At 38.6% G+C, this 16,186-nt stretch overlaps 1 protein-coding gene across 3 annotated transcripts in view; it reads right to left on the bottom strand.

The window, feature by feature from the left end:
• The window catches only part of LOC141430238 (protein FAM135A), a 37,355-nt gene extending 22,171 nt beyond the window's left edge, over window positions 1–15,184 (bottom strand). For all 3 annotated transcript variants that reach the window (XM_074090841.1, XM_074090843.1, XM_074090842.1), the window contains exon 1: window positions 14,882–15,184. In XM_074090841.1, coding sequence (XP_073946942.1) covers window positions 14,882–14,958 — 77 coding nt within the window. In that variant the 5' untranslated portion in view covers window positions 14,959–15,184. The remainder of the gene's footprint in view (window positions 1–14,881) is intronic.
• Between the last annotated feature and the right edge of the window lie 1,002 nt (window positions 15,185–16,186).

Genomic DNA, 16,186 nt, shown 5'->3' with positions numbered 1-16,186 from the left:
AGAAGCGTTACCCAATAAAGCCTAAGAGATGTGTCAGGCTGTGAACTGAATGCAAGCGGGCAGAGGCGGGGTGAGAGTTTCTAGGGTCATCATTAGGGCCGAATTTTGCGTGCGGCTATTGACAGATTGTAGGGAGAGAGCACCGCTTTTTATCGATGTTATCGACAAATCGATAGGTTTTTTTAATTTTTGTTGTATTGTATAAAACCTCAAACTTTCCGATGATACGTATTTTCAGCGGTCAATGACGAAAAAAGATAAAAATATTGGAAAGTTTAATCTATTTAAATTGTTTTATTGAAATCACTATAATAACGAATACCTTTATAATTTATAACTTGAGAAAAGATCCCTCTGAAACCACTTAACGTTAACCTTTGATAAAATAAGAGAAAATATTATTTTATATCCCTTCAGTTCTTACCGCGAATATAAAGTATTTATAATAATATTCCAAGCAAAAATATATTTACAATTATGTATTAAAATTACAAAACTTAATTTAAAGTTGTCGATTTCGTATTCAAAGTCATTGTTAATTTCAGCAGGCTACTATGAAACTCGAAACTCGAAGTTCGTNTTGCTTGATACCAAATTTCAAGATTCTGAGTTTCACGGGAAGTAGGTATCCTGTAGGTTTTGATTCCCTTGCGAGTTTCGAAAATTTGCGGAAAATTTGCGGCATAAACTGCTGTATCTTTTGATTGCGTTGGCTTAAAAGTTTGTTTTTTTCACAGATCCAAGAAACAGTAGACTTGAGTATTTGATATAAATTTCAGCTTAATAACTCCACGCGTGCCTGAGAAAAAGGGTCTTGACAGTCGAACGGACGGACAACAAAGTGATCCTACAAGGGTTCCGTTTTTTCCTTCCGAGGTACGGAACCCTAAAAATAGTACAAAGGTATCTAGAAATCATTGACATCTATGTACTAGACTGCATGTTTATTATATCAAAACGGCGCACAAACACAGTTCACAGCGCGGTTTTGTGAACAGTTCACTATAGTTTGTTGACGTCCGTGACAGGGGTTGTGTCAAAGTAATATTGATGATTGATGCGCCGCGCGCTTTGTTCCAAAAAGGCCAGTCTAGTGTCGTAAGGTACCTTCATAAATGTCGATGCTAAAAAAATGTTTGAAAGTGGTTAGTCGGAGAGTGTCTCTATCTAATAGTACAATAAAGAGTCATAGTATTCTATTGTATTGATTGGTGGCCCTCCCAAGAACTAATAATGCTCGTTAAACTTCAAAACTGATAAAAAAATCTAGTCTAAATCTAGTCCCGTTCCTACCTACCCAATAATTAAACAAAAAGCCTCACAAGGTAATAATATATATTCAGTACGAAAATAAATTCATAAAAGGAGCCTTGTTCCACAAATCTGAAATAGAATCCTTAAACACTTTTCCAAGTAAATTTATTTTTGGATTAAGAAAACAAGAATTGCGAAACCAAAAATAACGCTGACATTTTCTTTGTTCCACTCGGTCGAAAGTTTTGGGTGACGCTGGCTTAATGACCCAAAAATAGATCTAGAAGTAGGTAGGTACTTACCTGATCAATGTTTTTCTTACATTCATAAACTCAAAAACACATCCTTCCCATAATTCATTAAGTGGCTACTTGAGAATTTCTAAAGCTGAAGCTTTTCAGCGGAGATTAAGTCCATTGAGATATTTTGGGCACGAGATAGTAGGTAATTATTAATTTAGCCGACAAATGAATAAGCGGATTACGTGCGTAATTAGTTGTACATTTCAAAACAGACGAAGAGAAATAAATAACAGCTCTGAACGATTACAATAAAAATACCGTCCAAGTTCGTATCGGTCCACTCCACACGCTGTACCATGTGGCAATTATTAAATCCTATACTAATATTAATAAATGTGAAAGTTTGTGAGTGAGTGAGTTGGTGAGTAAGTGAGTATGTTGTTACTTCTTCACGCTGAAACGGCGGATATTTGGATGTTTTTTTTTCAAAAATTTAGTTTATAACCTGGATTAAATCAAAGGATACTTTTTATCCCGATATTCCCACGGGATAGGGATAAAATCTTGAAATAACAATCGCTGGGCTTAGACTCATGTGGTATGTAGATAGCTGGACATCTGAAATAACACCTAGGCTACTTTTTATCCCAATATTCCCACGGAATAGGATAAAATCTCGAAATAATAACCGCTGGGCTTAGAGTCATGAAATTTGGCATGTTTTTTTTCGACTGGATGGAAAACGAGCAAGTGGGTCTCCTGATGGTAAGAGATCACCACCGCCCATAAACATCTCCAACACCAGGGGTATTGCAGACGGTTGTTATAATATAACGTAAATGAAAACCACCGATGTAATTTTAGGAAATTCCCACGAGAAATTAATAAAATCCCGAATTTCAATTCAACTGCTGATTTACGCGTGCGAAGCCGCGGGTAAACGCTAGTATAATATTATTCTTTTATCGACTGCTGTAACTTTTTTCTGAGATTTTGATGTTTTTGAGATTTTTCAAGCCAAGTTTAACTTGTGGAGGGCGCGGGGAGGGGACACTAAGCTATAACAAAAATTTGCGATATAAAGTCTATTATTTTGCAAACAGACACCTAAATCGAAAAATTATTGTTAGAAACTTGGAATGTTTTCGAAACCTAACCAAAGGTATCCCACACACTATGGGTTTAGACGACAAAAAAAATATAATTTTACTTAGTTAACATAACACTCACGCAAAATTAGAACTTTATACCAATAACTGTCTATAAACTAAGCAGCGGACGGACGGACGGATATGGCGAAACTACAAGGGTTTGTTAGCTACGAAACGGTTAAAACGCTGAGAGGCTTTTGTACTCTAGGGTCATAGACCACAGGGGACTATAGGGAAAACAATCACATGCCTGTAGCTCTTACATTTTCGTGCAAGTAGCTGGCATGCTTGTGTCATATTTGTATGAAGATTGACATACGGGCGCCAGCTATTTGTATGGAAATGTACGAGCTACAGGCGTGTATATTTCCAACCATAGTGCCGTATCTATATACGCCTGGAACTGGACCCTGAACTGCCCACTGTATCAAGCTTTAAAGATTCCAAAAGTCGTTATTTTACTCCAATTCCCCAGTGTTTGAATAAATGGTTACAGAAATCGATTTGATTCGAATGTATATGTGGAGCATGACAACGCGGCACGCGACACATCTCGTGATATGATGTCAACTTCAATCCATGCTACCTACACGTCTGTGACGACTCGCAATATCGATCGTTTATGGTTTAGCATACCGTAAACCGTAACTAAGTACGTCAGACGGAAAGAATGTAAATAATTTATTGAATCAGGCGTTACTATGCGGAGGTCCATATATGACTAACAATTTAGTTTACCTATAGAAAGATTTTTTTTTTCATTTGACTGGATGGCAAACGAGCAAGTGGGTCTCCTGATGGTAAGAGATCACCACCGCCCATAAACATCTGCAACACCAGGGGTATTACAGATGCGTTGCCAACCTAGAGGCCTAAGATGGGATACCTCAAGTGCCAGTAATTTCACCGGCTGTCTTACTCTCCACGCCGAAACACAACAGTGCAAGCACTGCTGCTTCACGGCAGATTAGCGAGCAAGATGGTGGTAGCAATCCGGGCGGACCTTGCACAAGGTCCTACCACCTAGGAAAGAATGTAGTTGTAGAAAAATTATTTTTTTAGCCCAGTGTGAATTGAAAACTTCAGACACACTACTGATTTTTCGTTGCTGTGTGCAGATTTCCCCGCGATGATTTCTTTCATCGTAAAGGTTGTGGTGAATTACAAATGTAATAAAATTTTACACATAACATAAGTAAATTCCGAAAAAGTCAGATAGGCGAGCCCAGACTCAAACCCAGTCACATCGCGAAATATTGCTAGATGGCGTTTTAGTACCGAGAGGCCCTTTTAACGTTAGGCTCCATTCGCACGAGTTTGTATTGTAGCAGCGTTGCGTTATAAAACCGGCGTTACATTCGATTCGACTTACCGCCCACCGCTCAACGTCAAAAATTCAACATTGTTCGACAAAATGCGCCGCGTTTTAAAAGCGCTGACGTGTGAACTACTTGGGAATTTATTTGTTCTATTTAAACGCTTGTTCGCTTCCGTTAAGACGTTAAAAAAGCTCTCGTGCGAATGAGGCTTTACAGTTTTGCTCGCGATTGTTTTGTTTGGTTATTTATCCAATCACAAATGTGATGCAAATGTGGAAGTTCTCAAACGGACCTGATGATGTTAGGGCGCCTAGCCTGTACAGAAAAGGGAAAAGGGAAAAGGAGGGCCTTAGAGCGTTTTCAGACTATCTAGGCTAACTGTCCTTTAATGATGTAGGTAGTTAATTTGGAACAAAACATACTGTGATATTGAATATCCATTGATATTTGAAATCCGATCGCTTTCGTCACATCTACAGTATTCACAATATAATTAAGATCTATTAAAGGACACACGTGGGTGTGTGTGGGCGTATCAGTAAATGGGCTCTGAAATAGCTAAGTCTTCTTATCTATGTACCTTTGAGATTTTGTAGCTACCAATATGTAGATAGAATGCGAGATTTTGACACTCGCGATCACTATCAAAATAAATGACAGTTTTTGTACGCGAAAACTGTTATTTGATTCCGATCGCGAGCGTTAGAAGCGTTACCCAATAAACCCTAAGAGATGTGTCAGGCTGTGAACTGAATGCAAGCGGGCAGAGGCGGGGTGAGAGTTTCTAGGGTCATCATTAGGGCCCGGAATTTTGCGTGCGGCTATTGACAGATTGTAGGGAGAGAGCACCGCTTTTTATCGATGTTATCGACAAATCGATAGGTTTTTTTTAATTTTTATTGTATTGTATAAAACCTCAAACTTTCCGATGATACGTATTTTCAGCGGTCAATGACGAAAAAATTAAAAATATTGGAAAGTTTAATCTATTTAAATTGCTTTATTGAAATCACTATAATAACGAATACCTTTATAATTTATAACTTGAGAAAAGATCCCTCTGAGACCACTTAACGTTAACCTTTGATAAAATAAGAGAAAATATTATTTTTTATCCCTTCAGTTCTTACCGCGAATATAAAGTATTTTATAATAATATTCCAAGCAAAAATATATTTACAATTATGTATTAAAATTACAACTTAATTTAAAGTTGTCGATTTCGTATTCAAAGTCATTGTAAATTTCAGCAGGGCTACTATGAAACTCGAAACTCGAAGTTCGTGTCGTACGGTCCCTTTGACACTTATACACTATTTAATACGAGAGCGAGAAGGACGTTACGATACGAACTTCGAGTTTCGTAGTATCTATATCGATAAAAAGGAATGCTCTCTCCCTACAATCTGTCAATAGCCGCACGCAAAATTCCGGGCCTTCATCATTATCATCACCAGCCGGAAGACTTCTACTGTTGAACCTTTATTCAATTTAGGCCATTGCCTTCCCTTAGAACTCCACAATGAACGACAACTCGCCACTTGCGACCGGCTGACCGCAACTCTCACGATGTCGTCTGTCCACCTAGTGTTAGCCTGCCAACGCTTCTTCTTCCTATTCGTGGTCGCCACTCGAAGACTTTTCTCCCACAACGGTTATCTGTTCTTCGAGCGATTTGGCCCGCCCATTCTCACTCTAAATTGCATATTTTTACAGCTACCTATTATATGTCGCTGACTTTTAGGTCTTCGTCGAATTTCCTTATTCCGGATTCTATCGTGTAAAGATACTCCAAGCATAGCTCTCTCCATCCGTAACAAAAATGGAAAAAAGGAATCCTTTTAGGTCTTGCTTTAGCTGGCGCGGCGCGGGTGCACGGAGCGGGCGCACGCCTGCGGGCGTGGGTACAGGCACAAAACAGAGTTTACAGAAATCAATCTACATACAAAGTGCGTTTGAGCAACGCACACATAGACACTGCTCACGGACACGATATGTCGGATCAGTTGGGACCAGTGCCAGCGTGAGTGCCATCCGCTTGAGACACGCGTCAGTGAACTTTTTATGCAAACCGAATTAAAGTGAAAATCAATATAATGTCGCCAGCAATATAATTGTTGACACTCATTATTATATCTATCATTAGAAGTCTGATTTAGGTAATGTTTAATAATTGGACATTGGGTAATTCTACATGATTACAATTTCATCACATCCTGAATCCCCCGTTAAAATTTAGGGAGCACGAACAACCAAATTAATAAAATTATATTTCAACCTTTTTGTGACAATTCTTATATGAAATTTTATTACATTTGACCATTAGCTTTTAGGTGAAAGAACCGTCGCGAGGAAAACAAATTTCCAATCCGCACTGGGCGGGCGTAGGAACTACGACCCCAGGCCCTCTCTTTCTGAGAGGAGATCTGCGCCCTGTGCGACGTATGTATATAGGTTTAAAAGATGATGATGAGACATTTTTTTTTGTGACGACCTTGCTAGAAACAGTCGACATTATAATATGACCCATATAGTGTGATTCACAATGTAAGTAGGCTTACCATTCCTATAGCGTTTTTATTAGAACTACACGGATTAAGGAAGGAATCGTGTCAATTCAATACAGAGATGTCACAATGCAGCCAGCGATCATTGACGCCTATCTGACGTTGTAAAGGTCATAAAACTTTTACTATCAGCACACATCCCCTGAAAATAATCTATTACAGTGTAGGTTAGGTATCGAGTTACACCTGCCGCCCCCTCGACCTAAATCAATTCATAGTCGTGATGTCCAGGCTTAGAGCAACGCGGCAACGACTCTATTGTTAACGGCGTAGAAGCGTGTTCAGAACATATTTTTGATCAAATTTTTGCTCACAAGTTTATGAACTCGACTGTACTACCTACTTTTATTTAACGTGTAGCCGTGGTGGCCTAGTGGTTTGACCTGTCGCCTCTCAAGCAGAGGGTCGTGGGTTCAAACCCCGGCTCGCACCTCTGAGTTTTTCAAACTTCATGTGCGGACTTACATTTGAAATTTACCACGAGATTTGCGGTGAAGGAAACATCGTGAGTAGTGATTGAATGGTGCGTGTGAAGTTCTCAATCCGCACTTGGCCCGCGTGGGAACTATGGCCCAAGCTCTCTTGTTCTGAGAGGAGGCCTGTGCCCAGCAGTGGGACGTATATAGGCTGGGATGATGATGAAACAATCATTCGGCTTGTAAAGAATTAAGTATGAGGAACTAAATTTCGACAAGATTAAAGATACGGTGTAAATAAATTACTTATGCGAAACTTATTTGTTTTCCATTTATGCTGTTTGGATAGTAATGTATGTAAGTACAGTCAATAAAAAGTAAGTTTAAAAAAGCTTATTAAATAAAAAGTTAAGTAAAGTTATTCCAGACACATCCTACTAAAAACTATTTTTAATGAGGGATTTCTCCGAGGCGAAATATCGCTAGATGGCGTTAGTATCGTGAAGACCGTTTTGTTTGCTCGTGATTGGTTGAAAAATTTTTGAGTCACAAGTTTATGAACTCGACTGTACTACCTACTTTTATTTAACGTGTAGGTATGTATGTATGTATGTTCGTTCTGGAATCTTGCAAGTGAATTTTAACCTGGTTCCCCTTGCTTACACATATTATTTTATGTCATAATTCTATTTTATTTACCATTACACACCAATCAAGAAATAGTACTTAATTTATTTTCGGACATAGATTTGGACAGGATTTCGGGCTATCAAAGTTCTGCTAAATTACATATACCTATGCTAAACAATATTATGCATTATAAAATTGGAGCCACGTTATTATTATGCTAATATAAACAATCATTCGGCTTATAAAGAATTAAGTATGAGGAACTAAATCTCGTCAAGTTTAAGATACGGTGTAAATAAATTACTTATGCGAAACTTATTTGTTTTCCATTTTTTTGTGCTAATCTGTTCATATCTATCAAGTAAAAATTTGGAATTGAAATAAAAAATACAAAAAGATTCCAAAAAACCAATCTTAATAATTCTATTCCTCTTCCTCTATTAATAAATGCTATTAGCGTGAGCGGGACGGAATATATCCGATCCGATCCGATGTGATTGAACGAAAGTGAAGTGAGTGCTGAATCGCCGATCGCGAATCGCTCGATCCAATAGAGTTATTAACTCGTAGGAGTCGATAAGATTTGAAAGGAGTCGATAAGGGATACGGATCCGCTTATGGAACTGACTCTTTTGAATCTTCAGATCCGGATTTACCATTTCTCACACACGGACACGCACTCACTCACACACATAAAATTACAAACTTTTGCATTTATTGTACTAGTAGGATTAAGGGCTGTTTTGCTTAGAATACATACGACTTTGATGGACTGAAACAAGCAGGGCTACTACGAAAATCGAAACTCGAAGTTCGTGCCGTGTGATCCCTCTGACACTTATACTGTTTAATACGAGAGCGAGAGCTAGAACGACGAGAGAGAGAACGGTACTATACGAACTTCGAGTTTCGAGTTTCGTAGTAGTCATGAAGGCTTCATATTTGAAAAGCGGAATATAATTTCTCCACGTGTAAAGATTAGATATGGATCATATGGATGCATCTACGAGCACACTTGTTATGTATACACCTAATGTCATGCATAATACATTATATGAATACGGCACAGTTTTCCTTGTTTCATACAAATCGAAAATAACATAAACTAGTTTATTTCGTATAAGATACAGTTTATTTTGGGAAATACATCTGTACTATTTTCGCGCATTGAGATTAATTTGTTTCTTTTTCATGATTTTGTTTTGATATACATGTAAGGTAGGTATCCGTTAGTTTTTTATTCACCCCCGACGCAAAAAGAGGGGTGTTACAAGTTTGGCCGCTATGTGTGTCTGTGTGTTTGTCTGTCTGTCTGTGGCACCGTAGCTCTTAGACGGTTGGACCGATGTGAACGCGGTTTTTTTATTTGAAATCAGGGTTTCTAGCGATGGTTCTTAGACATGGTTCATCAAAATTGGTTTAGCCGTTTTTGTGATATTGTATATTTTGTGTTAAAGCTATATAAGTTAAATAAAATAGCATCTGTGTTGCCATAAAACTTAAACAACTGCCAAACATGGGTTTAACAGATGTAGTTTATAGATAACCTAACCTAACCAACAAAAAGTTGAAAAACCCCGACATTGTCACTTCAAAGTTCCATATCTCAAAAACAGCTTCACCGATTTTGATAAAACATGTCTAAGAACCATCGCTAGAAACCCTGCTTTCAAATAAAAAAAATCCGCATTCAAATCGGTTCACCCGTTTAAGAGCTACGGTGCCACAGACAGACACACAGACACACATAGCGGTCAAACTTATAACACCCCTCTTTTTGCGCCGGGGGTGAAAAAGTGTCATTTAAGGCATTTAATGAAATGACGATGCAGGCACTGTGTCGTATATCGGGAATCGGGAATAATCGGGAGATCATAAAATGTAGCCACTGCCAATAACCTATAAGAAAATAATTAATTAGCCTTTATCTGAGGACTCTCTCGCGTGGAGTTGAAGTTAAACTGAAATTCCAGGATTTATACAATACAACTCATAAACTTTCGAATTTATAATACTTAATACTAGCTGTTGTCCGCGGACCGGTCCGCGTAGAATTCGTTTATCCCGCGAGAACTGTGCAATTTCCGTGATAAAAATTATCTCATGTCCTTCCCCGGGACTCTATCTGTAGGTATACCGATTTTAATTTAGGTAACAAACACACAAACAGTAATGTAAATATATGTGGGAAGATCCACTCCATTAATCCCTAATCCCATGTAACTAAATAGGTACTGCGCTATTTACTTACATTCAACTAAATTCTGGCAACGCGACCGCTCTTTGCTCGTAACTCGAAAAGATCGAAGCATCTAACTCGATTACAATGAATTTCTATTTAAAATTGTGTCACAAAACACTAAATGCGTGGGCTAATTCTCGTTTAATTTGAAAGTGGAGATTTTACTTTATGAACATGTTGAAATACAGTAAACATTGTAAAAATAGCGCGAAGTGACACATCGCTCACGCACTGCGAGAAGGCGAAACAGAATTAGTTCAATAAACTTGCTCGAAACGAGATGAAATGCTTATGAAAATTTAAACGATGACTTGTAATCTTGTAATATCCATATACCACTAATATTAAATTGCGAACGTTTGTGTGTTTGTTTGTTACCGCATCACGTCTAAACCGCTGAATCTGATGAAAATCGTCAGTCGGTATACATATAGCTTGAGTTCCGGGGAAGGTCATAAGATAGTTTTAATCCCGGTTTATTAACCCGGATTTTTAATCCCACGGAAAAAATGTAAACAAAGTTTCGTCATTGTCAGTGACATTTCAGGGGATTTCAAGGTATGGGCCCGCTAGAAATATTATATTAAAGCTCTGTTGTTGCCATGTTTTTTCTATTTTCGATAAAACAGCCGTTTTCACGGGAGACAACTTACAAGTCGTCTTTTGACCGAGAAGTACTCGGACCGGAGTCCATCCTTTCATACAAAAATGAACGAAAAACAACGGAAAACGTAACAAAGAACAACTTAACTACCATAAAAATATAACAACAATATCGACAGTAAAAAAAAAATAACAGAACAAGAGTCACAAAACGATTACGAATTCAGTCTTGAATGTTAGTGCATTGAGTGACGTCTCGCGTCAAGCGGCCCACAGCTTAAAAACCCGGGTGTAATACCAGGACAATAAATAAACCTTTGTTTACATTTTTTCCGTGTGATTAAAAATCCGAGTTTATAGTTCCCGCGGGATAGCGATTAATAAATTCTACACAGACGGAGTCGCGGGCAAAAGGCTAGTAATTTATTAAATTAATTTTATTTGGACTCCGTGCATTATACGTAAGCTGTGGTGGCCTAATTGTTTGACATGGCCTTGCAGAGTATCGTGGGTTCCATCTAATCCAGACTCGCAACACTGACTTTTACAAACGTCATTAAGTGAAATTGCAAATGAAATTTGTCATGAGTTGAACGGTGAAAGAGAACATCGTGAGGAAACTTTCACAAACCTACGAAGCAATTTAATAATAATGTGGAGTGAAACTTCCATCCCCTTATTCTGAGAAGACGCCTTTTCACAGAAAACGTCATATTTATTGAATTGTCTGGCAAAAAAAATCATTATAACACTCACTGAGATACGTTACTGTTCTACCGCGGGCCAGGAATTAAATGGTTCAACTGTATTTATCTAAGTTTTCGATTTTTTTATAAAGTATACGAGTAGATGCTCTACTTTATTTCGTCAATTAAAATCAATCTCATTTTGCTTCTCCCAAATAAATTCTCACATTATCTCTCTGTTTGTTTGTTTCTGCGCACACAGATACATGGTGCACACACAACACCACACAGACTTAAAACCACTTCCTCGGTGGTCTATTATATGGATACGCCACTTGGCTCACGGCGTGGGATTTACGACACGAACCATGCTTTTACGATAATACTTTATGGGTTATGTTTTTTTAGCCAAATGGTTCGATCGAAGAAGCACGACAATAGAGAGTAGAAATTAAAGGAGGGCACCATTTTCTTAGCCGACATTTTGACATAAAAGTCTACATTAGAAAAAAGGTCCTTTTTCATTACTCTATTTCCTTGTTGTCATTTTTTCGCAAGAGTTTCCCACGCGATCAAATTAAAAAAAAATCAAATTCAAATTCAAAATTCAAATCGTATATTATTAGTAAATAGGCCGCAATGGACAATTGGTATTGTTTTTAAACTACCAGCGCTTTTGGAAAGAACATCATTGGAAAGAAGAATGCGCCGCAAGAAACTTGGCAGAAAGTCATTTTTTCAACATAAAATAATTACAAATAAAATACTTAAAAACTACAGTAAGTATACAATTAAATAAAAAAATACAAAATAATAATAATAATAATACAGGGATGTATGGGGTCCCTTAGTTACAAAACTAAACAGTAATATCAATCGATACTATCGATATTATTGCGTCAAAAAAGTCGATGCTATCGAATGCTATCGATTGATGAAAAATAAGTAATACTATTGCTAAAGATCAATATAGTATCGACTTTTATTTGACGCGATTCTATCGGTTATGTCGATGGTATTGACCAAGTTCAATAGTATCGCCTTATTTTCACTATCAATACTATCGGTAGTATCGAAAGTATTGTCAAATATTAATAGAATCGATAGTATCGTCCTATATGTTTTATGGTGATTTATATTGTTTAATTTACCCTGGCGTACAAGTATTGCATTCATTTCCAGACATTTAAAACGTAAGTGAATTGGTAGAAAGAACGAGATGACAGAAACAAAATGCAAATAACAGCATTTTGAATAGTGTAACACTTCCTTATGAAAGAAAAGAAAGAAAGAAAGAAAATACATTTATTCGGAACAGTGACAGAATAATTACATAAAAGAAAGAGAAAAAAAACAGTGTTACTGTTCACGAAACGGACCCACCTCAGCATAATGCCGGCTCAAGAGCTGGCGCTGGTCTTCCGGTGGGACCGTGAGGACGTCATTGCACGCTATGAGTACTAATTATATTTATTTCCATATAAAAAGATTATCTATATGATGAAAATATTGGAAATTTAATTATATTAAATTCATCCCTTTTCTTCACCATGTACTTTTTACAAAGTTTCGTCGTTTTTTGTCCGCTCGTTATCTTTCACTGCACAATGGGACTGAAGTATGGATATATGTATGTTTTTTAGTATATTATACTTATACCTACGATTTAACTTCGCAAAAAATGAAAGAAAGTTCCCTATCCCGCGAGCAATTAGAAAACCGGCCAAGAGCGTGTCGGATACGCTCAAAATAGGGTTCCGTAGCCATTACGATAAAATCAAGTAATATTTTCTGAGGATTTCGTATTTTATACGGAATCTTCCAAGTTTAGGTATATTTTATACCTTAGGCTGCTATTTACTCATAAACAAACCCCTTATGGTTTTAAAAGACCTATCCAACGATACCCCACACTATAGAGTTGGATGAGAAAAAAATCACCCCCACTTTACGTCTATGGGAGGTACCATAAATTTTTTTTTTGAATTTTTTGTTGTACCATTTTGTCGGCATAGTTTACATATATATCCGTGCAAAATTACAGCTTTCTAGCATTGATAGTCCCTGAGCAAAGCCGCGGACGGACGGACGGACAGACAGACAGACAGACATGGCGAAACTATAAGGGTTCCGTTTTTGCCATTTTGTTCACCTTGATACTCAATATATTATCTTACACATTTGCCTCAGTTTCTAGCTTCAATGGCTTATTCTATGAGTGTGTTCCATCATATTTTACTATTTTTAGTACAAAATAAAATATAACATTTTAATTAAAAACGTCGTCAGCATCGGATCTTGAAATGCCGTTAAAAGACTTTAACGAAACAATAAGCAAGGTTTCCATACATGGGATCTACGATGCATGTAGCATGTAACATGCAATCGCAATTACCTTTCTACCGATTTAAGGCATCAGAGCCTTCTAAACTGGATTAGATTTTTCAAGAACGTATAGTATAAGAGTATAGTAACTATAATAGTATAAGAGCCGTCATCGTAGCACCTATAAAGCGTAGCCATAATTTGCGCAGAAGGTACCTACGCCGTAGATACCGCTACAAATAATTATAGTAAGAAAATAAGGAGGTGAACTTTGTTTGAGTGTCTATTTGTATGTAACGGCTAATTTCTGGAACTACTGAACTGAATTTGAAAACTATTTAACTAATATAGAGCTACGTTAATCCCAGATTACTAAGTTCCCTCGGGATGCAACTAAATACCGGGCAACATTTAGTTAATACAATACAAACATTAATACAATAACTTAGTAACCGCCCATTCTAATCTAAATGAATTATTAAAATTATTAAAATCATGTAGAGTAATATTTGATACTGGCTTTTTATTTTTTGTTAATTCACTGTGTTGATTTGTGGTGTTCAATAAATATTGTATTGTATTTTATCTATAGTACAGCTGAAACAAATAGAATAGACTGTTATATATAACTTTTAATATTACACATGATTTCAAATTGTACCTACACGAACACGGTTTCAAACTGTAACATTTCTCATTCTATCCTTGCTTTTATGTAGGTCTGTCTAATCAATTTCAGCAAGTTTCATTTTATCCATAAACTCAAAGGGATTGTATTCCTTTCGAACAAGAGTTAAAATAATTAATAAGCTTGCGAACTTCGCAAATCCTATTTGGAGTTAGAAAGACAAGCCAAGCGACAGACGTGAAGTATCCCAACTCGTAAACACAATTTCCTTTGGCCCCTCGCTCCTACACAACTCGCTAACTAGTTGGGACAGTTCGATGGCACAATAACACACCTCGGCTGCAACGCAACCCAACACCCCGTATTGTTTATTAGTGCTTATGTAACTGGTGAACTAGGTTACCAGATAATGTGGTCCCAGTCTACGCAGTTTACGCGGCGCCCCGATTCGCGAGGCTTAGTAATGTTTTTGAATGCGAGCGGTATCGATTCGGCTAATGTTTAATTAGTCAACACTGTCAAGGTATCCGATGAATATTGAACACGGTAAGCTGTTGCTTCTCAGTTTATTAGCGGCTTATTAAGCTGTTAGACAACTGTCAGAGAATTGAATATTTTGGATGGTGAAAAACGCAAGTGTCGTATGATCGTGTGAAAAGCTTTTCACCGCGACTCCATTTAATACAATAAAGGTTCATAATTAATTGAATGTGAACTACGTGCGCCCCGGAATGATGGATCGCTCTGATTTGCTTGTTAAGTCGCGCTTTAACAAACGAGCTCTAGAATGTTCTTTATAGGCTCGGGCTGCGTCTCACCCTCTTTGGAATAGGTCGACATTGTAGAACTTGTAGAGTTCCACGGAGAACTCAAATGTGGCCTGCAGGTCGCTCATGGTGGGAGAGAGGAGAGGGCGCGGGCGCGGGCGGCGCGGCGCGCCATGCCGCGGCCGCTAACGGGCCGCGCGCGGCATCCGGCCCGGCCACCGCTGCGGCACCCTCCGCACGCTCGCCGCACGCACTGAGCTCACTCGCGACGGGCGCGGCCCGGCCTCACGCGAAAATAACAAGCGCGAGCCGGCTGCGACGACTGAACGGCACACAGTGCGGGAGCCAGGAATTCATTTTTAATAGTGGGCAGCACGCATGCGCGCGGCGTGGAGACCGCGCCGCCGCGCCGGGCCGGCTGCAGTGCGCGCCGCCGCCGCCGGACGCCGCCGGTTGCGAGCGCGCGCTCCGGTCCGACCTGTCGCGGCGATGCGCCGCTCTTCCCGAGGGACCCGGCTTAAAGGCCAGGCCACCCCCCGCTATGTAACCTTTACCTGTCGATCGGCTACGATGACGCCATTTTATGAATGCCTGTAACGAGGGTGCTATTTGGGAAGACCTTTATTGGAGTGAGCTTTGATGTTTTAGGGCGCCGCAAAAAGCCGGTGTCAACGGGCCGAATTTGCCCGCACCGGTGCGGTTGCGTATATTTTCAGCGTGTTTCCACGTGTTGGGATATTTTTAGCTCTAACACTTTCGCGCCCACATAGTTTAGTTTAAATCGAATGTTTAGTCATTCCTAGTCGCGGATACTTACGGGAATGTTCTGAGATAAAAATTCCCTTACCTTACCCACTTCATACGTCATTTGAATTAACTAATAGTTCTCAGTTTATAGGTGTGTCCCTAGCACGTAGGTGGGGTGAAGGTATTTACTTATTCTCGGAATAAGTTTGCGAAGGAGTGAGAGTCACTTGGACCGTAATGGTGAAAGTCCGTAGCCCCACGAGGCGACCCCAATCGTGGGACCAAAGGGTGTAAATGTTAGCTGTGTGAGTGTATGGATGTTTGTAGGTAGTTTGACGATACATTTACGTGTTACATGAAAAAAATAGAATGCAAAAAAGCATGGACTCTCAAAACTTCTCATTCAAACAATGGCGTAAAAACTGCATTTATTTATTTAACGACGTCTGGATTATTAGGAACATTATACAAGTGGACAAAATACTATTTTAATTCTAAACTCCAGAAGTATAGGCAATAGCTGTTGGATAATGTGTTGGGTCTTTTCAACTTTTAAATTGTTGATAACTGCTTTACTGGAAAGTATTATAAATGCGAAAGTGCACGCCT

This window comes from Choristoneura fumiferana, chromosome 8, assembly GCF_025370935.1.
Source record: "Choristoneura fumiferana chromosome 8, NRCan_CFum_1, whole genome shotgun sequence".
Taxonomy (NCBI): Eukaryota; Metazoa; Arthropoda; class Insecta; order Lepidoptera; family Tortricidae; genus Choristoneura; species Choristoneura fumiferana.
This window is presented reverse-complemented; position numbering and strand designations above follow the sequence as displayed.